The 23,832-nt window shown below is 39.7% G+C and overlaps 1 protein-coding gene across 1 annotated transcript; it reads left to right on the top strand.

The window, feature by feature from the left end:
* The first annotated feature begins 7,270 nt into the window (after positions 1–7,270).
* il17rel (interleukin 17 receptor E-like) lies at positions 7,271–23,689 on the top strand. Its single transcript, XM_074625652.1, has 18 exons — positions 7,271–7,645; positions 10,044–10,071; positions 10,812–10,961; positions 12,906–13,012; positions 13,516–13,630; positions 13,927–13,971; positions 14,877–15,016; positions 16,233–16,304; positions 16,412–16,466; positions 16,585–16,748; positions 17,393–17,437; positions 19,866–19,923; positions 20,121–20,266; positions 20,708–20,767; positions 20,868–20,925; positions 22,526–22,657; positions 23,105–23,161; positions 23,246–23,689. The coding sequence occupies exons 1-18, from the start codon at positions 7,532–7,534 to the stop codon at positions 23,365–23,367; spliced, it is 1,668 nt and encodes a 555-aa protein (XP_074481753.1). The 5' UTR covers positions 7,271–7,531; the 3' UTR covers positions 23,368–23,689.
* The last annotated feature ends 143 nt before the right edge of the window (positions 23,690–23,832 follow it).

Genomic DNA, 23,832 nt, shown 5'->3' with positions numbered 1-23,832 from the left:
AGAATCAGTGTGTGACGGCATGTGCTACGTAGCCTATAGATGGGAGGATGTCATTTTGGGCTGTATTCGAAACCGCTTACTACATACTACTGAGGAACGCAGTATGCAGTATACAGTACATACTGCATACTGTGTTCCTCAGTAGTATGCAGTATGTGACGGTTAAAGTGATGTATTTAGCAGTATGCTAGACCAGGCTTTAGCCTTTAAACCAGCTCTTAAAGCACTGGACAAAAAAAACGAACTTGTACCACTATTGCAATATTATCTAACAATACAACTTTGATTTAGTTGTTTCTGTTCTGCGAGTTTACTTTATAAGATACTGCAGGTTTAAACTATTTATTCTAACAGCTCATAGTGAAGTGAGACAAACAGGATCATCAACGAGGGGAGACGGGAAATATAAAACATTGATCCACAAAATTTACGTTACTCAAACTGCTTTTTTTAGTTCCAGCAACTAAACAGAAGACTGATCTCCCTCCAGATATTAGAGGATTGTTAAAAAGAGTCATGTTGTCTCAGCAGGAATCTCTGCCTCGTCAGAGACTGCTCTTTCCCTCTCCTCTTCCCTCTCCTCTTCCCTCTCCTCTTCTCTCTCCTCTTCCCTCTCCTCTTCCCTCTCCTCTTCTCTCTCCTCTTCCCTCTCCTCTTCCCTCTCTTCTTCTCTCTCCTCTTCCCTCTCCTCTTCCCTCTCCTCTTGTCTCTCCTCTTCCCTCTCCTCTTCTCTCTCCTCTTCCCTCTCCTCTTCCCTCTCTTCTTCCCTCTCTTCTTCTCTCTCCTCTTCCCTATCCTCTTCTCTCTCCTCTTCCCTCTCCTCTTCCCTCTCCTCTTCTCTCTCCTCTTCCCTGCTGCTCTGTGGCCGGCTGTCCAGCGAGCTATGCCCACGGGCGAAGGTGGAGCTTTTCAACTCCATAAAGTCAGATAATCACAGGTCCCTGTTAATTTATAATGGACATTTATGTTGTGATATTTAAACAAACTATCCGTCAACAAGGAAATAACAGCCCCTCATCTACAGACCGGTCTCTAGAGAGCTCCAGCCAGCTCATAGCGGTCTGTGAGTGTGACTACTCGGCTGGAGAGGTAGCGACCCCGGCAGGCGCTAGCTAGCTGTCACTGCAGTTTGTGGAGCTTTTAAACTCCGACAACGGTAGAACAAATGTTCGATTCGCCATCTAATATTGTAAAACTGTCCATATGAGCAATACACTCATGTGCCGGTGCCGACTGTTGTGTGTCCATTGGGCCCCCCACAGAAGTCAGATAACGTTACCACCGCTAACACTAAGCTAGCTAACTGTAGGTAACGGCAGTAAAGGCTCAGCACAGCACAGCACAGCACGTAGATGATTAACCCGATCCAGAATCACGACCGTTGGCTTGATAAAGGTATTCCGAGAGGGTAGACTCTTCTTCTTTAGCTTTAGACTATAGTTCCGTCAGCTCATGTGAGAGAATGTCGCCACCTTCTGGTACGAATTGGACAAAATTACGTAACCACACAGGAGGGAAGTTGCAAATGTCACGTGGCCCATAAATGCACAGGAAGTGATCTGCAAATGCGCAAATATCATTCCACGTGTACAAATGGATCCACAAATTTGTATATATCACTTTACATGTAAAACTATAAAATTTTTATGTGGAATTAAAATACGTATTTACAGAGTAAGTTATGTGTATTTGCAAATTGTCCTGTATTTTTGTGGATGTGACTTTACACAACACAAATACAAAAATACATTTGTGGGTAGTGAAATATTTGTAGATCATGGTATATATTTGTGAATTGTCTTCTGTGGATTACAACTATTATCTACAGATCTGCTGTGGTACAAATTGGACAAAATTCCGTAAGCAAACAGCAGGAAAGTTACAAATGTCATGTGGCCCATAAATCCACAGGAAGCGATATGCAAATGCTCAAATACCATTCCACGTGTAGAAATGGACGCACATATGCCTATATATCACTTTACATGTAAACCTTAAAATACATATTTACAGAGTAAGTTATGCGTATTTGCAAATCGCCCTTTATTTTTGTGGATGTGACTTTACACAACTCAAATACAACAATATATGTTTTCGGATAGTGAAATATTTGAAAATCATGGTACACATTTGTGGATTGTCTTCTGTGCATTACAACTAATAAAGTCCAATACAAACTTCCATATCTACTGTATCTATCTATCTATCTATCTATCTATCTATCTATCTATCTATCTATCTATCTATCTATCTATCTATCTTAACCCTGACGTTAACCTATAGGAAGGAGAACCTTGAAGTCAAAAGTCAGAACTTCAAAATCATGTATTTAATGAAACTATACAATAAGACACAAAAACAATAGAGTGTGGGTAATATAAGAATGGAGAGTTGCGGATGACGCCGGCCAGCGCCTTGAGATTATTCTACAATAGAATAAAATAGAATAGAGTAATAATAACATGAACGACATTTATCATTACTGGCCACCAGTTTACCAGTCTAGTTTAGTCGATTAGCCTATATTTAATTTAAACATTTGCACAATGATATGTTTGTGTCTGCTTCACTGTAAATTAGTTAGTTTGCAGTCAGTCAGTCAGTCAGTTAATTAATTTAGTTAGTCAGTTAGTTAATTAGTTAGTTAATAAAGTTATTTCGGATTTAGAGATTGTTTAGATGGTAAGTGCTTTTTTTTCTCCTGAAAATGAAACTAAGTTTCCATGTTGAGAGGAAGAAGGGGAGGAACCTGAAGAACACTGGATATTATTCTATATATATAATCTACTGATCTTTGTTTTAATTAAACATATATTTTACAAAACAATAGAAGTAAAATCTGTAACAACGTAATAAACACATCCCATAATGCCTTCTTTTCAAATCTGAAATTACAATAAGAAATGAAAGCAGGCTACAGACCAGATATTTAATGTTTTACTGCACTAGATGTCGTAGAAGACATCGGCATACTTTATTAGTATGTCTTTATTCTGTTGTGCAGACTGTAGCTTAAAGAGACAGGATTACAGTTCCTGTCCTTATGTGTCTCAATGATTGGTGTTAATAAACAGATTTAATATAAACTAGTTTAGACTTTTATTTTTAAATATCATTATATATTAGTATGTATTTATTCTGTAATGCATGTGTCTTAATGTTTGGTGTTATTAAACATATCTAATATAAACTAGTTTAGACTTTTATTTTTAAATATTATTATATATTAGTATGTATTTATTCTGTAGTGAAGACTGTAGCTTAAAGAGACAGGTTTATAGTTTCTGTCTTTATGTGTCTTCATGTTTGGTGTTAATAAACATATTTAATATAAACTAGTTTAGACTTTTATTTCTAAATATTATTATTTATTAGTATTGTGACGACCCCTCCCCACCACTAGCTGTGTGTTGGCTCGCTGGTCTCTTGTTTCTTGCAAGCTTTGGTGGAGGCGGGGTCATCATGAGAAGATGAGTTACATCTGGGCCCGGTGTAGCGCTATATATAGCGCAATATATTTTTCCGGGCAGTAAATGTAAGAATACTGAATAGCCTTCTTTTATGAAAGCCTTTAATACAAGGACCGGATAAACCGAGAAGTACCACCTGAGGTTTAATGTCAAGGTGGACATTAAAAACCAAGTTAAGTTTACCAATAATTTGATCCCATACTCCTCAATATGGATACATGACCACATACAGTGCCTAGAACGTCCCACCTCCACTTGAAATTTTGAGCACATTTCTGTCAAACTTGGATTCATCCTGTGCCTAAGGGGGTCTGTAAACAATGCAATATCTTACATTGAGTCTCTCTGCATATTGCATAAGGGAAATTCCTTCTCTAATTGCCATATTTCTACCCATGTTGTTTCATTTATTGTGAGATTGAAGTAATCACTAACTATTTTGATAATCGATAAATCTTTAAAGGAATTTTTCAAGCAAAAATCTCAAATATGAAGATTTCCTGCATTTCTCTGTTTTATAACATATTAAACTGAATATTTGGGGGTTTTGAACTGACAAAACAAGAAATTTTAAGACCACCTCGAACTTTTAGAAACTGGGATGGACATTTTTCACTATTTTCTGACATTTTACAGACCAAACGATTATAGATTTATCGAGAAAATAATCGGCAGATTAATCGATAATAAAAATAATCATTAGTTGTAGCCTCAAAGCAGCAGTAGGCAGTATATTGCATATACTTTCAGCATATTGTAATTCAAGTGTTCTGAGAGATAACTAGACTTCTGCTCCTCCTCATGGCTCTGTTTTCAGACTTTAGAACATCTAGCCGTGATGGGAGACTTTGACCAATTGCAGGTCATTTCAGAGAGAGAGCGTTCCTATTGGCTGTGCTCTGGCTATGTGACCAGTACTTGGTGTTCCTTCAACAGATCTCATCATGGCGGCGGCGTCAAAAATATTCTCATTTTATAGCTAAACCATGTACTACAAGATGATTGTGAGAACATGTGAGGAGAGAAATAGGCATTAACGTAACAGAATATTGATTCATATTTGATCAGCGCTGACTAGTTTGACCGTTTGGTCGGAGTTCGTGAGTTATTGACAGCCAGCTCTCATAGACGGCAGCTGGACAGCAGACCTCAGATCAGCTCTTACTGCTTGTTTTCCTCCGGTCTTGCAGATGCCGTTAGGAGCACTGGAGGACACCGGAAGAATCCAGAGGACACAGAGGAATATGATTTTTTTCAGGTTACCTGTTTCATGTACTGTCAGGGTATAGCAACCATTTTATAAATATAACTTTTTATTAATCATATTAGCTCCAATCTCACCTACTTCAGCTTTAATAGAAACCCAGAGCAAACGGCAGGTATTGTAATACACACTGAATCCCACTAGATGGAGCCATTACACGTAGAACAGGTTTGACCTAGTGATGATAACCCAACGACTGTGCACTACCAAAGGATTTTTTACAGTGTTTACTAGGAAATGCTTCAAACCATATTTTAGTGCTCTTCTGTGAAACAGTAACAATAAATAGGTCTTATGCCGATACAGTAGCTCTCTCACTGATCTTCTCTCCAGGTCTTGGTCATATCTTTGACTTCAACATTTTCATTGAGGAAGCTCAAAGGAGTCACAAGCTGGGCTAAATGCCAGATACAAACAAGTTGCTAGCATATTGTTTGCTTCTTTAGTTGCACCTGCTTGTTTGTGTGTGATTGATTGAAGTCAGGCATGTGTTGGGTGTGTCTCTGTGGTTAGGCACAACAATCGGAACAGCTGTTTTCTAACTCACTACTGTTAGAAGGTATAACTGGATACTAACATGTTTTTTGGTTTTGTTTGTTTTTGACGGTGAATCCTACCTTGTGCACTTACAGTGTGAAAAGATTAAATCTGTTTTTAAGGCCGTGAATTTCAAGAATCACTTTTGTTTGGACTGTAATTGAGCTTGTTGGCTCAGCTCACCTGTGCCTGAACTCTTTTATGGTCTTGCTTTTGACGTTGCACAACACTGCATTTAAAAGAAGTGCAGCGTCTGACAGTAAAACACAAGTGAAGCTGTTGCTCTCGCGCTGGTACTGCAGGGTCGCTGTCGACACATGCCACACAGACTTTTAGTATGCCTCTCTGTTAACCAGTAATTAACCTCCATCAAGACTGTCAAATAACCTGAGCTTACTTTGTCAATGTTTGGAAGTCAAATGGTAATTTCTTGTCATTCGGCATTAGCATTAGAGTGGTGGGAAGTTCACATATTGCCTCAAGACGTTCCTTTTAGTTGTTTTGTGGTGACTCCTCTCCGTAACAGCATATGCTGCCCCCGGCAGTACACATAGTTCCTATGAATGTAAGAAAAGGAGAAGGACGTGCTGTTCATGCTTGACGTGCTTCAGTGCTGCCTGTTACTCAGTATTAGAGAGAAATAGAAGTGTAATATGAAGAATGGAAAAGAAAGAGGTGATGCGCAGTATAAAAAGATATATAAAACTTTAACAATTGATGTTTCTATATTTTAAAGACACTGGGTGATTAATTTAAAGCACCTATAATGTATATTTTTTAATAATAACAATGGGTCAAATGAGTGTATTATGTGAAAGAGTTTGGGTTTACACTTACTGCTCTCATTTTGTCGTTCTTTGCTAAAACCAGATGCTGTTTTTAGCAAAAGAAATCTCTGAAAACCCACAATACACTACCTGTTCTACATCAAACAGCAGACAGACACAGTTAGCAACTAGCTGGTTAACATAGCGGAGCATTTACCTGCTAAAGAGCCAGATATTTCCCTCAGGAGTTAGTTGAAAGCTAAAAAGGAGAGTAAATATTGGACTTCGCCAAGGTGGCAACATACATGTTTCTAATCTGGATTTGTAAATAAGGAACTGTTTGCTAACAACTTTGTCATATTGAATTAAACTGTTATAATATGTCAGCGTTGTGCTCACCGCTGGCTCCCAAGTAGCCAGAAAATCAGCAAATGCAATTGCAAGTTAAAGACTTTATTAATCTTTTTTTAAAAAGATGTACAAACTCCTCAAAATGTACAGTTTAAGATTGTCCTTCCAGCTGCTTTGCCCATAAAGGAAGTTTTTTTATTGTGAGGGAGTTAAATACCTCAGGTGTGAAGCATTTTTGTTCCACAGAAACATGACCCGCTCATGAACTTTTAAGCAACCAAAGCTCTTTCCCAATTTTTCCTTCTGATTCTCAAAACCGGCAATTATGTTTCTGCACTTGTACCGTGTCCTGTGGCTTTCAAAAAGGTTGCACAGGCGTGAACACAACATAAAGAACATCATGCTCGTATCGTCGTCACCATCTTTGACATGAACCAGACTGAACAGTAGGATTGATGTTTTCTGTTTTCTTTCAGGGTAAAAATGCATCATCACCATGGTGTCTGAAATGAAAGTTTAAAGTATGAACTGAAGCAATCGTGAAATTTTGCCCATTTCCAGTAAATGCTGATACAGACTTTCTGTTACTGTTGGTCTGTTGGTGTGTCTGGTGGGTGTGGTGGTGGCAGGGATAGTACCATTGCCACTTTACAGTTACGTTACAGTTCAATGCGCAAGTCAAATAGAACATTTTAAAGTGTGTCATTAGTGCCAATTATAAATGATATGAAGAAGGTACAGGGATGTGCAGTGTGTGAATGAAACTAAAACCTTATTGGAAATGTTGATTAGAAGAATGAAGAGGAAAAGCCCCAATGTTTGTGTCTCACCACCCTGAAGCCCCGCCTCCACTCATTTAAATACCTTTTCAGCAGCGTGTGTCTGGCACTGTGTGCTTGGCTCTGCCCCAGTACACCACACTCTGGGTATCCTCACACTCAGGAGGACCTCCTCACCATCCAGCTACCTGTCACACCAAGCTAAGCCTCATCTGACCCTGACACTCAGCACCAAGCGGGAAAGGAGAGAAGAAGACGAATATCAAGAAGAAGAAGAAGAAGAAGAAGAAGAAGAAACATATTACAGCACCCAGAGAAGCAGAGAAGAAGAAGAAGTCTGTGTGTTAGTGCTGGCGAGTGAAAATGGTCCTGTGGATTGCCCTGCTGATGTCTCACTATTGTTTGGGTATGAATGGAGCTGCATCAGAAAGCACAGGACTGGAGAGGATAGAGACATGTGGCACCAGGTGTTCTCAGGTAAAACTGCATCCTCAGGAACATTAACAACAAACTGTCAGACACTGACAGATTGTCTGTGAGCTGCTAAATATAGCTGTGTCCTGGTATTACCTCCTAGTGTTTCTGCTGATGCGGCTGCTAATACTACACTATAGTATTATGGCTGCTTATTGTCTTGTTTCAAGCAGGGGAAAGAAAGACACCCATGTCTATCATCATTTCTGTGCTACTACTAGTACGTCTACCACTACTACCTGTAAAACTACTATTAATAACTCTTCTACACAGTTTCAGGTAACAGGGCATTTGAGGTATTCCCGACACACACAACTTCCTGTGTGACTCACCTATTCACTCACTGAAACATTTTTATTAGGATACATCATGCAAAGGTGAGCATGCATATTGTTCTGCAAGCATGCATGTTGAGGGAGCTGTTGTCTAGTCCTTGAAGGGTACAGTAGTTTTTTGTATCCCATACAGTATTACTCAATATATCATTTACTCAAGCCTCAGGAGGAAACCAAAAGAGCTGCATGTAAATGTAATTGTGTGGAGAGTGGATAGACAACACTTGCCTGTTTACTTCTGTCTCAGTGACCTTAACACACTTACATACTCTGATACTACTTCCTCCATGTTGCAAGCGCACAATAAAGTCACTATTCTTTCTCTTTTTGCGAGTTTCTACAGGTATATGCACTAAAAAAAACATAAATTAAAGGTCCCATATCGTGCTCATTTTCAGGTTCATAATTGTATTTTGTGTTTCTACTAGAACATGTTTACATGCTGTAATGTTAAAAAAAACATGCATTTTCCTCATTCTGTCTGCATGAATATGCCTGTATTTACCCTCTGTCTGAATTGCTCTGTATTAGTGCATTTCAACGGAATTGCGTTGATAGGCAACAGCTTGTGTCTCTGTTAACTTCCTGTCAGCTGATGTCATTCACATACACTGCTACTGGAAATATGGTGTCTTCAAATAGGGTGGTGTTCAACGGAATTGCGTTGCTAGGCAACAGCTTGTGTTCCTGTTAACTTCCTGTCAGCTGATGTCATTCACATACTATGCTACCGGAAATATGGTGCCTTCAAATGGGGTGGTGTTTACCGTGTTTACGAGATGAGTCCATATGAACGCCCCCCTCTTGTGGTATTCACGACACCCTAAGTGGAAAGTTTCTGAAAGCTCCATGGAAGTCCGGCCACGGAAGTAAATTTTTCGGTGCATAATAAGTTAATATATTGTAATTTTAGTCGTATATTGTTTTTTTGGTAATTTTATAATATGTTTGAGGAAAGTGTTGATATTCCCAACGGCATCATCTTTCTCCTCTGTCGTTATGCCTTTGCATTTCCTGCATTATGTTACCTACTTGCTATCTTGCTAAATTGTTAGCCTCTGTGGCTTCTAGACGCTGACGATAACGTTAATATTGCCGTTGCTTAGCAGCGATGTTCTCACGACTTAACCACTTAAACGCCGAGCATATTGTGTACACGACTTCCCATGTTGTAAACACAAGCTCACCAGTTTCATTTGAAGGCACCAATAAACTGGGACACATTTCGAACATTTACGTTAAAAATGTGAAATGTTGCACAGTTGTGACATCACAAAGTTACAGAAATTCTGGCGGCTCGTTTAAAGGCACAGTTTCTGAATATGGGCTGCATGTGTTTCTCCATGGATTGAGATACAGAATTTATATAGCACTTAAACCTGCTTTATAATTAAAAAAAAACTCACTTTTTACAATATGTGATCTTTAAGGTCTTCTTGTAGCAGCTAATAACACCCAAATATCCCGATATTTTCTTCCAGATGTGACTCCAATGTGAGTTGTGCTGATATGGATTTTTACCTTATTTAGCAAAACCTAGGAGCATTCAGTGATAATTGACACGTCATGAAAGCATACTGTAACACCGTCAGTCATCACTGGGTGCAGGAATAGTGTGGATGTCTGGAAGAGTTTCAACATATTTCCTGGCTGATGCGTAAACATTGAACAAGGATGTATTTTACAAAGTTTTGGAAGTGAGCCTAGACAAATTATACCTTGGTGATGTTGCATGTTTTGCACCACTGTGCAATTTAACTTCATATAAAGTTAGCACAGACTCTTGTTGCAACTGCCAGATAAAAGCACAACAAGACAAGTGGAGTAACTGATTAATAGATAGATTTACCCTTTGTTATGGTGTTTGGACCATAACAAAGTGCAACAAAAAGGAGCAATGAGGATGTAAAAAGCTCCTTATTGTCCGGTAATTCCCTGTTCTGGAGCGCTGCTACCTTTGTTCTCTTTGTTAAGAATTATGTTATTAATGGAGCATCTACTCAAGAGGATTAACAGAAAAGAGTTATAGGGTGTCTCACTCTCTCTTTTTCTCTCTCTCTTTGCAGGGTCTTCACTGCAGGACCAAGCCAGACAGTGAGTCACGCACAGCTGCTACATCACATCTGCAATCATGGTGTTGCCAAAGAAACTGCATTCAAGGCAGGGCTGAAAAAGTATATAAAACCACATTAAAGACACTAAAATATCCTATTGAAACACAAATCATTTTTGGGCATCTGAAGTGCCCCACCTACCATGAGGTGTGAGAAACGTTAAATGCATAATTATGCTATGAAAATGAATATCTGATATGTTATTCTAACCTTTCCATGCAAAACACACCTGACAGGCGTGTGGGCGTCAAATGAAACCATTGAATGCACTCGTTGTGGTGTTAAAACTGAGCGGTTTCCATCCAGAGCGTGTGGATTTGAAGAAGTACTAAAGAGGAATCACGATGCTGTGCATGGCAGACAATGATGGAGGAAATGTTGGTGTGTTTTGTTCTTTTCAATGAGGAATATAGAGGAAGAAATAACACATTCATTTGACATGGCAACCTCTTTCCGTGGAAGCACACACCCAGTGTGATAACTTGCAGTGAATTGGGTGGGTGACCGCAGAAACACAGAGCCGGAACATAATCAAATTGTTGCCAATTTTTGGTATAAATTTTTCTATCCTCTCCAGTCCAATTTTTGGTATGACTATGTGACTGTTCTGTGACAAGACAACATGATTGCATCTGTGTTTTTGTCTTAATTATGTGTCAGTATGTGTCCTGAAAGATGAGATATTACATGTATTGTTTTCTCCGGCCCTGTCCTGTGTAGATTGGTTTCCACCTGCGTGTCAGAACCCCGCTGAAGGTCTCAACTCCTCCTCAGTCTTCCACAACATCAGCCTCTCCACAGTCATGAGTTGTGAGAGGAGGCAGAAGTGCTCGCTACACCTCAGAATCAAAACCACATTACAACGTACTGGTATGTCAATGTGACGAATACACAACATTTACTAAATTCTTTTATCAAAAAATGGCATTCGGTTGCCGCTGAGTTGTCCATCTGGTTGACCAGTTTTTCCTACATTGACCATTTTTAACTTTGATGAACAGAACATCAGAACACAGAACAGCACAGAACAGCTCAGAACAGCACATTAGTTAGTCGTTTTTGGAACAACTTATTGTGACATTTTTAAGTGAGTGCATTTAGCAGAGAAATGTATAACGTTAGTGAAGCCAGATTCTAACACCTTGTTATACAGTATTACCTTAAAATATGAACCAGATCCCCCAGATTCTTGAGATTTGTTTGTTTGTAATAAGTGTTTTGTGCCATGTTGTGTCTTCTTAGCTGGCGTGCTAACGTTAGCCACTGATAAGCCAGGGATCACCGGGGTTTTGCCTAGTTAGCTCTTGATGGTCAGTAAATACCTCCAAACCGTAGACTGACTGCTCAAGCCGGTGTCAAGCCTAAGCGTGTAATAGACCACGTGTCAGTGTCACGTTTTGTCTCGCCGAAGCGTGAATATTATACACGTGTGTATGAAGGTGCAGTGCCAGCAGGGGGCAACAAAACAACTCACCTAAGTTTAGGCAACAAAACCACTTAGTTAGGTTTAGGAAAAACATCATAAAATAAGTATGCAAACTCTGTAAAATACATACAGATCAATGTAACACAAGTACGGAAAACATGTCACTACAAAACATGTGACAAATGTCACTAATGTAACGTACAAAACAAAACACCGGTCTCAAACAGTGGTGTCCTGGTTGAAAGTCCTGTGTTTGTTGGACCCATCCACTTCCCCTCCCACCCACCATAAGCAGTCTTTCTCCTTTTGTATTCTACGTCACTAGCTCTGGTCGTAGCATATTCACTCAGATGTATTTTCATTACAGTCAGTACAGACTACATGGGTTGAAAATGACATGCCTAAAGCAAGAAGCAAGAACTTATTACACGCTTTATTTGTCATTCACACACCTTTTTGTGGTGGAATTAGAGTTGTTTAAAGGTACCTTTGATGGAGCAATACAAAAGTAATGACAGTAATGTAAGTAAAATACTTTTTTTTAACACAGAGCGCAACAATCTTTCTACAAACACAAATGTATGTCATCAGCGTAGCTTAAAAGATGTTAAAGGCATCTAAAACTTGAATTTTGTTTCAAACCAGAAACATCTTACAGTACATTACCCCTTCACACAAGCAGTGATGGAGTGACTGCTGCAGGAATAAGGTCCTAATCAGGAACAGGCCCCTAACCTACACAGTATTCATGCATTGCGTTAGCTATCTGTGGCTGCCTATTGTCCCCATTGTCTTTATTTTCTCTCTTTAACTGACCCTCACGCCGATAGAAGTTGTGACTAAACTTATTGAACTTAATCTTACTGAGGAAGTTTTAAATGCAACTCTTTAGCCAACTTGGGACTAGTTGTGGTTACATGTGGTTATTACTGATGACACATTTAAAAGGGTTGGGGAAAGTGCAGATAACAGTGAAGGAAGTCTCATTCATAAAACTAACTACTTTCCATGATCAAACTTCTGCTTTTGCGTCATGGGTATGTCAGATGACGTTGTCTGTTCCTGATTTCGCACACAAACTTGATCTGATAAGGTGTGGGGTCATAACTCACATGCCGGCAGACACATGAAACATATCTGCAGCACATTATGAAAATAATCTCTTTGGATTTCCTCGCTGCCCGGGCCGAAGCGGGGAAATCCCTTTTGATCCAAGTCCACTCAGCCAATAAAACGTGAAACACTGTTCTTCCTGCTTGACACCTAAAGTAATGCCGACTCAACGTGAATTGCATAAATAGTTTCTGAATCGTTAACTAGCCAGTTACTGTTTGACAACTCTTCAAGCCCTCTGCTGGCTTCTGACTTTGATATATTTTTCTCTCCAGAGTCCATCCATGGCGTGTCCATCTGCACCGTCACTGCAGGGATGATGGCCGACTGCCGAATGATCAGCTTCAGGAGAGAGTCGAGAGAAAGAATATCTGGAAATCAGGTCCTCTTAACAGCACCACAGGCATCATTTTACTTTTTTGGGGATATTTTGTCATAATTTGTGTGATGCAAGAACAACCTTTCTTTGTAAACAAGCAAATGCATACAGGAAATAGGAGTTTAAGGGATGAAATTACACTGCCAAAACAGCAGATTCATGACGATATTTTTCTGCAACATGTGGAAGTTTGGTTGCGTTTCTCAAATTCTTGAGCACACGTGAAAGATGATTTTTCCATTTAAAGACAGAAAAAAATGTCAGATGACAAATCAGTCATGACTTTATAGTTTAAAAGGCAATTACTTTGATTTTTTTTTACATCATATTTAAGCTATCAATTCTAAAAACACAGGCTAGAACAGTTGCGAATTTGACAGTGAAAGTTTCCGCATCACATAATCCAGGTTTTGTAGCTTGATATGGGTCTAAACAGTTTCCACGATGACATTTCCGAACCATGGCAGACGTGTGACCACGTGTTCTTATTTGCCCTTTCCCTGAAGGTGGAAGTTGAGAATGATTGCGCTGACATTTCTGCGAGCCAACACGTGCAAGTAACAGTGAAAACAGTGCCGAGCTACTGCGGCGTAACCTGGACAGGCACCTATGATGCTCCAGGTGAGAACACATGCGTGTTTCCATAAACATGCAAACACGCACTCAAAGGAGCAAACAGGACATTAAGTAGCTGAAGATGGAATGGATTACATAGTAAATACATTAGGTCAATAATTACTCTGAAGTATTTCCTTGTAATTGTTAGGAACAGGTGACTTTGATCCACATTTATGTTAAGATGATGTAAATGATTCATAAAGTAGAAAACTGTAGTAGGTGGATATTATGTAAAAGCTGCACATGCAGGGAATATGTCACATTTGTCTTGCTGTAATCTTTGCTCCATTTCTCCACAGAATGCATCAGTGAAGATTTGCGAAGACACGTCCCAGAATGCATCAGTGAGTACATACTTTGTTTTAACTGAACTAGGCAATGCATCATTATATCTAACATACAGTATTATAAGCCATGGTCTCCAACCCTTTTGTCTGTTTAGCCTATAAAACAAAGCCAAGTCTAGTTACGATCTTTTGTAGGTTTTATATGTCAGTGAGTTAGCCCTAAAAAAAATAATCTGAGAGTTTGTTTCATTTGAATCAATTCTAGAAGCCTGAAGAAGTAAAACTATCCAGTATTTAACAAGAAAAAAAAATTGGAAAAAAGCCAGAAAAATAAACATAATTTTGTTACAGATCTTTTTCTTCATGGTATGACCGAGGGCTGGGCGATATGGCCAACATTTTCTATCACCATATAGGTCATTTCATATCTCAATAACGATATATATCATAATATAGCATGTCTTCTGGTAATTCAATAAATAAATAGTCTATATGAAATAACCACATGGTAAACTCGATTTTTCTAAAATCCTGTGTGATTTAAATACTTGTCAAATAATATTTAATTTGAGTATTTTCTCATTTAATTCAGAACTTTAGTGCAAAATGAACATATCAGTTTGAGGTGAAATTATAGAGAAAAAAAATAAATATTTCCAGCTATACACTGACTATGTTTACATGCATGCATACAAATACAGAATAATCATATTAAGACAATAGTTTTATAATAATAACTGAGTTTGATCAGATTTTTTTAGAAATTTGAGTTAGCATGTGCTTATATCATGATACCTGGATCGCCCAGCCTTAGTATGACCCCTCAGATTGATCTTGCAACCTCTTAAGAGGTACCAACACCTATAGTAGAACACCTAACCTGGAAACCTAATGTAGCCCCTCACATGTACCTGTGGCCGAGATGAAAACCTCTCACTAACATTGACCTCTGTCTCGTTCAGCTGGCAGGCTGTCATATGATGTAAACCCACAGAGGAAGGAGCTGAGCGTCAGTGTGTCAGACATGCTGGAAGATCACGACTACTACCTCCGACTGTGTCATAAGGATTTCATCTGCGTTGGCACAGGGGCCAGTGCACTGGTTAGTGCCTCTGTTTATTGGAAGCTGACGATCTCAATCACTTTTTGTGGGTTAATATTGAATATGAACTTCCATTTTTGTAATACCATTATCGTCACTTAAAGGGACTGTTTGTAACTTCTTACACGTATAAATCTATTGGGTCGGTTTCCCTTGCGCGCTCGCATATGCGCGCTCGCGTGTGGCCGGAGTCTCTGCTCCTCTGCCTGCTTGCCTTCACTCAGACACCGTGCACGTTCTCGCTGTCTCGCTCCACCTCTACACGTGCATGTGCACTCACTACACACTGCAGAAGACTTCGTAGCTCTGAGAATATCTAGTGAGAATATCTAGTGAGTGGACGTTTGTGCAGAAATAACTGCTGCAGCTCCTCCAGACCAACAGAGGTTTCCCGTGTCTTGTGAAGTGACGGGGCTCCACAGAGAGAAACGTTATCGTCTCCGACCAAAATTCCAGTGTCTCTTCTGTTCCCGCCGGCCGCGGTCGGGAGGCTGAAGCAGGAAAAGCCAATACTAGGATCAGCATTGATTCATGGAGAGACCTTCGTCTGGTCAGCTAACATTACTGCCAAGCAGCTGAAATATAGAGTGATATTGTGCTTTTAGCTGACGTGTGTCGCCTCACTGTGTTGAGTGATGCTCCTTCATGTCTATGTAGAGCGAGCACAAGTGCGAGCGCAAGCAACAGGACGCTGACTTTCGTTGACTTAACGGCCACAGGTGTCGCTGTTAACAAGCATTTCTGAAAGTTACAAATAGTCCCTTTAAAATAGGCAGGTTTCTATTAAAATTAAACATCCATACATTCTTCAACAGTACTCTGACCATCCCTAAATGATTTTTGGATGTCAGATTGCCCTTTGTCCCTTAAATCCTTTCACCTGTTAACCAGGGAGTGAGTCAGTCAAATATGCAAAGGTTAAATCAACTCACTCGCTGACTCACTCCCTTCAAAGGTGTTCAAAGGTGAATGCGACTAATGCAATGCTGTCTTCTGATATATAATTAATATTAACAAGTATTCACTACTTCATGGAAGACTTAGAGGGGATGCTCAGTTTGAAACCTCTTGGGAAACTCTCCCAGCTCGCTTTTATCAGACTCTGCCAGTGAAAAATGTGGCTCATCAATCATGTGACTCAGGAATCCTTAAGAAGCTTCAAACACATGCCAAAAGAAAGATGGAAACATGTTATAAAGCTGTGTTTACCTTCCAGATGAAGAAGGGGGAACCCGTAAAGAGCGCCACCCTCCCCTACTCCCGACCTTTGCCCTGCCTCTGCATCGAGGTAAAGTGTCTGCCAACACTCCTCATTTTAGGCACTTATGATGTGTTTCTATTCGTAATCACTTCCAGGAAAAAGGGATTGAACCTTTGCTCATACATTCCTCACAGGGATGGTCAGCCGTGATGGACGCCCCCAGAGTCCAGGTCTGCCCCTTCAAAGACCGTGAGTCACTCGATTGCTTTCAATCACGGAAAGTTCCGTAGTAAACTGAGCGTGTGCTGTAATACTTCAGAACTGATACCATATCATCTGTAAAGATTGTGACTTCCCCCGCGTGCAGGTCTCGAGGAGCTGTGGTTTGGAATTAATTTTGACCCACTTGAGGAGACGCTTTCATGGGAGTCCGCCTGTCCAGTGGCTGCTGTCGTCGCGTTGTGTCAGAAAAGAGAGGACAGCGTCTGCGTGGATCTGCCTCACGCCTCACGGAATGTCAGCAGAGAAAAGGTACACGTCTCCGACATGTTGAAACTGCAGTTGTGTTTACCTTGCAAGGTTTCTGGCTGCTTGTTCTCACAAATCACATAAAGTTGGTGTTTACACGCTAAGCAAAGTATGACATCATTCTGCTGACGTCTTGCTCAATGACTGAGCACACTTTATACGGAGGAAAGAATTCATGACGACAGCAGAGTTTTCTTTGGAAGTAACACTATGTTCATCTTGCACATATGATGTCAAAGAAAAGTGTTTACATATTAAAGTGAACTGTAATATAGCACTTTGCCAGGCATCTAAAGGAGTTCCTTTTAAAATGATTCAAAGTGAGAATAAGTTTATTCGAACATCTTGCTTAAGTTCATATAAATGTTGAGTCAGACCCATATAAAGCTTATCCAAACACTTGCTTGTTGCAAGAACAAAGGGAGAGCCTGCGCACCTGTTAATCCCTAAACAAACCTGAGATTGTTTTCTGATCAGAGATCATCGGATTAAACCTGAGGCGTGTCACTTGAGAAGGGAATTGTCTGTGAATATAAAAATAGCCAGTGACGCAGAGAGTCTCCCGTCTGAAAGATGAACCCAGCTGACCTAAATGTGCTGCTCTTTGTATTTCATTAATAACTATTTCATAAATTTTTGCTTTTCAGATAACATTTTCCAAAGTGGATCCACACCCTCAGCTGTGCATGAAGGTAATGATCACTTTCCCCCTTTGGCTCTTCAGGAGCTTCACTGTAGAGAAACAACAGGACTGACATTAATCATGTTATTGTTGATACAGTACCACTCTTTGATTATGCTGTACTCATGTCTGATTACACTGAGATACTGTTTCCACCAGCTGTGGAATAAACACAGGTGTAATTGATCAAATCAATCATAATTTGTGTCACAGCCATTCCAGTGAGCTAACATACACAATACCAGGGCCTAAATGGAACAGGGCCATAATCAGTATTATTAATACACATGTGTTTACCCTGCAATGACATGTCAACATGGCTGCTGCTATGGAACTGTTGCTAGACTGTAGTAGAGCTGTAGCTCTGTGTTTAAGGAATAGTTTGACATGTTAGGAAATATACTTATTTGCATTCTTGTCTTGAGGTAAATGAGAAAATGTTATAATAAATACCTCTGTTTGGGAATAACACTACTAGCATTTCCTCTGCTATGCCAGTTCATTACTATATATAAGGACACCCCATAGTGTATTAACACGCTTTCCTGTTCTACGGTAACCACAGAAAAGAAGCAGTGAGAGTTAACTGGTAACCTAACCACAGAAGGGAAGTCCTGCTGCTATGGCTACAGTTTCTCGGTTCTGATTCAAAACAGTGGTTAAACAGTTCACTGGAACTATTTGATGTGGGTGTGGTATAATGTGTTAAAAGAACATACGTATGTAACATTTAGGGGGATCTATTGGCAGAAATCAAACCCAGCTTGGGGCCCTTCTGTGTGGAGTTAGCATGTTCTCCCTGTGTTAGCGTAGGGTTTCTCCGGGTTCTCAGGTTTCCTCCCACAGTCCAAAGACATGCAGGTTAGGTTCATTGTTGACTCTAAATGTCCCGTCTAATGTCTAAATCTCCAGCCCCCCCGCAACCCTGAATAGGATAAGCAGTTACAGATAATGGATGGATGGAAGTATGTTTTCTCTAGTGTACAATCATCTGAAAATAAGAATGGTTCTGTTTTCGGTACCTTAGAATGAGCCGTTTATATCTCCATAGGGAGCGGGTCCTCTTCACAGAGCTGGCTGCCATGTTTCTACAGTAGCCCAGAACGGACAAATCAAACACTGGCTCTAGATAGTGGCATTCCCATTTTCACGTTGGCCACCGTAGTTCTGGCTGCTGTTGTGCAACTGTTGTTTTTGTGAAGGCTAGCGTAGTAGATATATCAGCGTCAGTTCAAATAACTTAGCTCTGTGTTTAAGGAATAGTTTCAACATGTTGGGAAATACACCTGTTTGCTTTCTTGCCCAGAGTTAGATGAACAAATTGATACCACTCTCATGTTTGTACATTAAATATGAAGCTTCAGCTAGCAACTGGTTAGCTTAGCTCTGCACAAATACTGGAAACAGGGAAACAGCTAGCCTTTGTCTGTCTAAGGGTAACAGAATCCACCTACCAGCACTTCTAAAGCTCACTAAGTAACATGTCATATCTGGTTGATTTCAAACAAACAAATACCAAAGCCACCCCTCTTTGTGCTAAACTAAGTTAGGACAACATATGTAGGACAAATAGGAAGCTACCGCAAGCACCCACTATAGCTTAAGTTTCTGCCAGTGAGCTAACGGTAAGCTATAGAGTGACAGAGCTACAAAATGGGATAGAAATTGGATAAAAAACAATAAATGACTTTTTGGGAATAACACTAGTAGCATTTCCTCTGCTACGCCAGGTCATTTCTATATAAGGACACCTGATTTTTACTGTGGTAACCACAGTAACACAAAAGAGGAAATGCTGTTTAAACCCTGATCTTTCTAGCAAAGCTCAGCAGTGAGAGTTAACTGGTAACCTAACCACAAAACAGAAGTACTGCTGCTATTGTTATCTACAGTTTCTCCATACTGATTTACCTCAGTGGTTAAACAGTTCACTGGAACTATTTCATGTGGACAAAGTATGTGTTAAAGGAACAGTGAGAGGGACATTTAGAGGGATCTATTGGCAGACATGCAATATAATATTATTAAGTATGTTTTCTTTAGTGTAGAATCACCTGAAAATAAGACTTATTTTGTTTTTGTTGCCTTAGAATGAGCCGTTTATATCTACATACGAAGCGGGTCCTCTTCATGGAGCTGGCCGCCATGTTTCTACAGTAGCCCAGAACAGACAAACCAAACACTGGCTCTAGAGAGGGCCATTCATGCTTTCACGTCAGCCACCATAGTTCTCCTACACACTTGGCTCACAGGAGACGTTTCAGTTGGTTGCAATCTACAACCTCACCGCTAGTTGCCGCCAGATCCTACACACTGCACCTTTAATGCAAATTGTCACATTTACATTATTTTCTAAGGACTAAGTTGTTATGTTTATGAGCTTTATATAACTGTTGGATTAAGAGCACTACAACATATAACTGTACTATGCTCTTTAGTTCACTGCAGGCTCTCAGTCCTGGACCCGGTGCCCCTTTGCTGATACCAGATTCAAAGGTACCATTTTTTGTCATAATCATATCATGAGTAGCCTATTATGTGATTATCGCACGGCTCCGTCAGGCAATAAATCTACCTGACAGTCGTTTTAGAGACACATTTATCATTATATTCATTATCCTATGATAATGACAGACATTATGTAATGGAGTGTTGTAAAACTGCTCATTATAATGATAGCTAATCATTTCCAGCATGGGAGGTGGTTGTGACGAGACGACAGGGTCAGGAAGACGTGAAGATGTTGTCACAGATAACCGCAACGTTTTCTGTGGGGCTGTGTGTGAGGTCTGAAGGGTCCACAATGTGCCAGATCACCGACACAAACACCGTGCATGTGGTAGGTATCACACAGAACATGTTATTCATCTCATTTTCATGCTTCAGCAAACCTTTTAATGCTTGCAATGATTGCACAGCAGCTTCTTGTGGATCTGATTACTCTTTTGTTTTATATTTCCTTTTTATTGCTGGGAAGCAACAAGTCTTCTGTTACACTATTTATAATAACCAAAGTTATAAATTATTATTTAATTACGCCTTCAATCAAAGGGATCTGCCAACATTAGCACCTTAAAATGTGTAGAAACATGTTCTCGGGTAGCCGCTCATTGTGTGTTTGCACTCTGACAGGAAACTGTAATGATCATTAATCAAGCATCTCTCTCCTGAATTACTACTGAACAGGCTGACAGCACATAGAAGAGAAACCATGACAACTTCCATAACATCTGCCCAGTTAAGCTCCTAAGGCTTTTTATTTCTTCTATCTCTTTCTCAGGAGAAACATAAAGCTGTCGACTTAAACCTGGCATGGGAACAATGTGACTCTTGTCTCCAGGTAAGTTTGTGGAGTTTGTGGAGTCCTTTGAGGTAAACGACATCTTCCCTCACATTTAGACCGACAATGACTTTGAACACACATTTTTGTATTTGGATAGGTGAAGAGGCTCGATGTGAAGTTTGGCACCACAGTCATTCACTGTTTTGAGCAATGCAGTAAGTATGCTTTTACTGCTCTTTACTGCTCTAGAGATGGATTCATCCTTCTTTTCTGGTCCCATCCCATCCTGTTTGGTCCCAACTCTTTTTTTCCCTTCCTTTCTCTTTAAATATTCACAACCTGAGGCGCCACATCAAGTGCAAATGGTCTCCACTACTTATTTTTTTAAACGTGGTTTGAAGCAGTAATAGACCATGTGTTTACTGTCACGCAGTCTCTAATAGGCTAATCACAAATGGAAGTGCCTCTGAAGTTTTGCCCTAAGTGGCTTCTTGGCATCATTTAGAAAAGTAAAAGGATTCTCCATAACCAGCATAGTATACTCTCCTTTAATTTAGTGCTCAATGATGGATGAAACCCCTATGTGTAAACACAAGGGCTCTGCAGGAAGGGAAGAAGACCGTCTTTGATGCATTTGAGCTCCAATTTCTTTACGCATAATTGAGAACTCAAAACATTGAGAAACTGTGGGGAGCAGAATGTAAACTGGTTGTATCATCTTTCAAAAGTCTGATAAACACAGATAATTGTTTTGTTATCCTCAAGAGACCTAGCTTTATAGGAATACTTAAACAAAATTGGGAGATTTGTATATTGCTTACTTGCCAGGAGTTAGATGAGAAGACCGATACCATGTTTGTCTGTTGGTACCATAGAAATAGAATAGGAGTAGAACGGATATTCCCTTTCAAATCAACGTAGCAGGATGGTCAAAGCGGCGGTCATTTTTGTGTGCTATTGCCATTGCGACTATTGTAGCGACTGCTAGCAATTAAAAAGCTGCTAAGAGGCTGAAGTAGGCTCTTTACTGTGTGACTCGTTTCAAAAAGTCCAAATGTCCAGATGCGTTTTGACGTTTATTAAATTAAAGGAATTACAAACAATAAGGCTAACTGGAATAACTAATGTATGTAACGTGAAGTGACGGTCAACAGAAAATATCTAAACCTATCTCAACCTCTTTGTCTGACTCCCGCGGTCCAAGTGAACAGGTAAAAGTAGGTGAAACCACACCCATGAAGTGATGATAACCAAAAGAACGTGTGCAGCCTAAACAAATAATAATAATAATAATAATAATAATAATAATAATGATATAATATTAATAAACAGCAAGCTAAATACACACTTTAGCTCCTACAGCGACCGTTGTAGCGGGCTGACTTCAGCTTAAACTAAACCGACTTGTGGCAAGTCGAGGACTCACTGGTGAGGTTTTGCAAAAATAAGCAGAGGAGTAGTAACGTTACAAAGCATAGAGAGCTGGACAACTTAATTCTTCATCCACACACTCTTGTCACAGCGGAGGAAAGCACTTTGCCAGATGAGTGACAACTTTGTTCGGCTCATTTTCCGTAACCAGTGTAGCATTTTGTACTAGTCAAATGACCACGGAAAACAGTTCAATGTCTACTCCTACCCTATTTCAATGGTTGGTATTGTCTCAATCTTCTCTTCTGTTGGTAACTCTTGGCAAGAAAACACAGAAGCATATATCCCAAAATGTCAAACTATTCCTTTAAAAGCCACATATGAAATCCTATCAACCGAGTGCCTTATGTGTAATAGACTATACGCTGTAAATGATCTTCACAGATGAAACATCACCCCTCAGACCCGTCATCTCCGGTCGAGCCTCTTGGGACTTGGCTTGGGTCGTCGTACCTGCTGCCGTTTGCGTCTCTGGCATCATAACAATCACTCTGGTGCTCCACGTACTGTTAACCGGTAGGTAGGAAACTACACTATCAAGCTCATGACTGCAGTATTGTCTTCTTATTTAAGGCTTCAATGTTGTAGACTTACTTGAGGGAACTAACCACAATTTTAAAAACAGTTATAGTCACACACCATGTCAAAAATAATCATACACTTGCTTGCCCTGCATGAAATGCTTGCAAACAAAGTTTATATTTTAATTTGCCACAGTACAAAGTATTATGAAAGTGTTTGCAAAGTTTGCAACAGTAGTTTGATTGATGCATTTTTCAATGGGCTGGATATGGACTGAAAGCAAGACCTCAATGGATGGTTTACAGTAACCTCAAATTGCAAGAGCCATAGATGTATCGGCTAGTGCAACATGCACAACTCATTTGAATGAAAAAACAGCCAGTGAATTTATCATTGCGTTGGTTTATTTCCTCATCTGATTACCCCTGTATTCCATTTTAGTGTATCGGAGGAGGAAACAAAAAATAAATGGAGGCTGTATCTCTGAAAAGCAAACAGGTAAGGTTATCACAATTTTGTTGACAACATAGCACGTGCATTTTCAAATACCTGAAAGCTGAACCCACTCCTTTGTTTTGTCAGCTCCTTCTTCTGACTGTGTAGTCCCTGTATTTGAAAATCAACCTGCTCTCCATGGACGGTTCCTCATACCTGATTCACCGCAGTGTGGGAACACCGAGAAGGCCAACTTAATCTCTGACTGACCAAAGAACGGTGCTCCCGTCAAAAGCATTACTTGTAATGTGCAGCATAAAACTGTAAAGTTGTTACACAAACCAAACGAGTTCTCTGTTAAATACAGCGTACAATGTTGGCACAGATATTTCAAATGTTATGTATGTTACTGTATATTTGCTTGGTATAGTTAGTGGCTGTTGTTTATGTATTCTGTTTGTCTGTTTGGGTGTATTCATTATATTATTATATAATATATAATATATTCATTCAGCTTGCAGCTAAACAGTCAGTTCCCATTCTTATTTAAGTTAATATTTTCAATAAAAAAATGCAAAATATGAAAGTAAACCTGATGTTTTAACAGTTTTTGAAAATTATGTATGTTTCATGATGAACTTCTGTACATAGCTTTAAATCTTATCTAATGTTCCTTGTAGTAGAAGCAAACATTACTCACAGCCCTAAACGTGACACATCACTCACAGCTTTAC

Source organism: Sebastes fasciatus, chromosome 23, assembly GCF_043250625.1.
Source record: "Sebastes fasciatus isolate fSebFas1 chromosome 23, fSebFas1.pri, whole genome shotgun sequence".
Lineage (NCBI taxonomy): Eukaryota > Metazoa > Chordata > Actinopteri > Perciformes > Sebastidae > Sebastes > Sebastes fasciatus.
The sequence above is the reverse complement of the archived record's forward strand: the minus strand, read 5'-3'. Positions and strand labels throughout refer to the sequence as shown.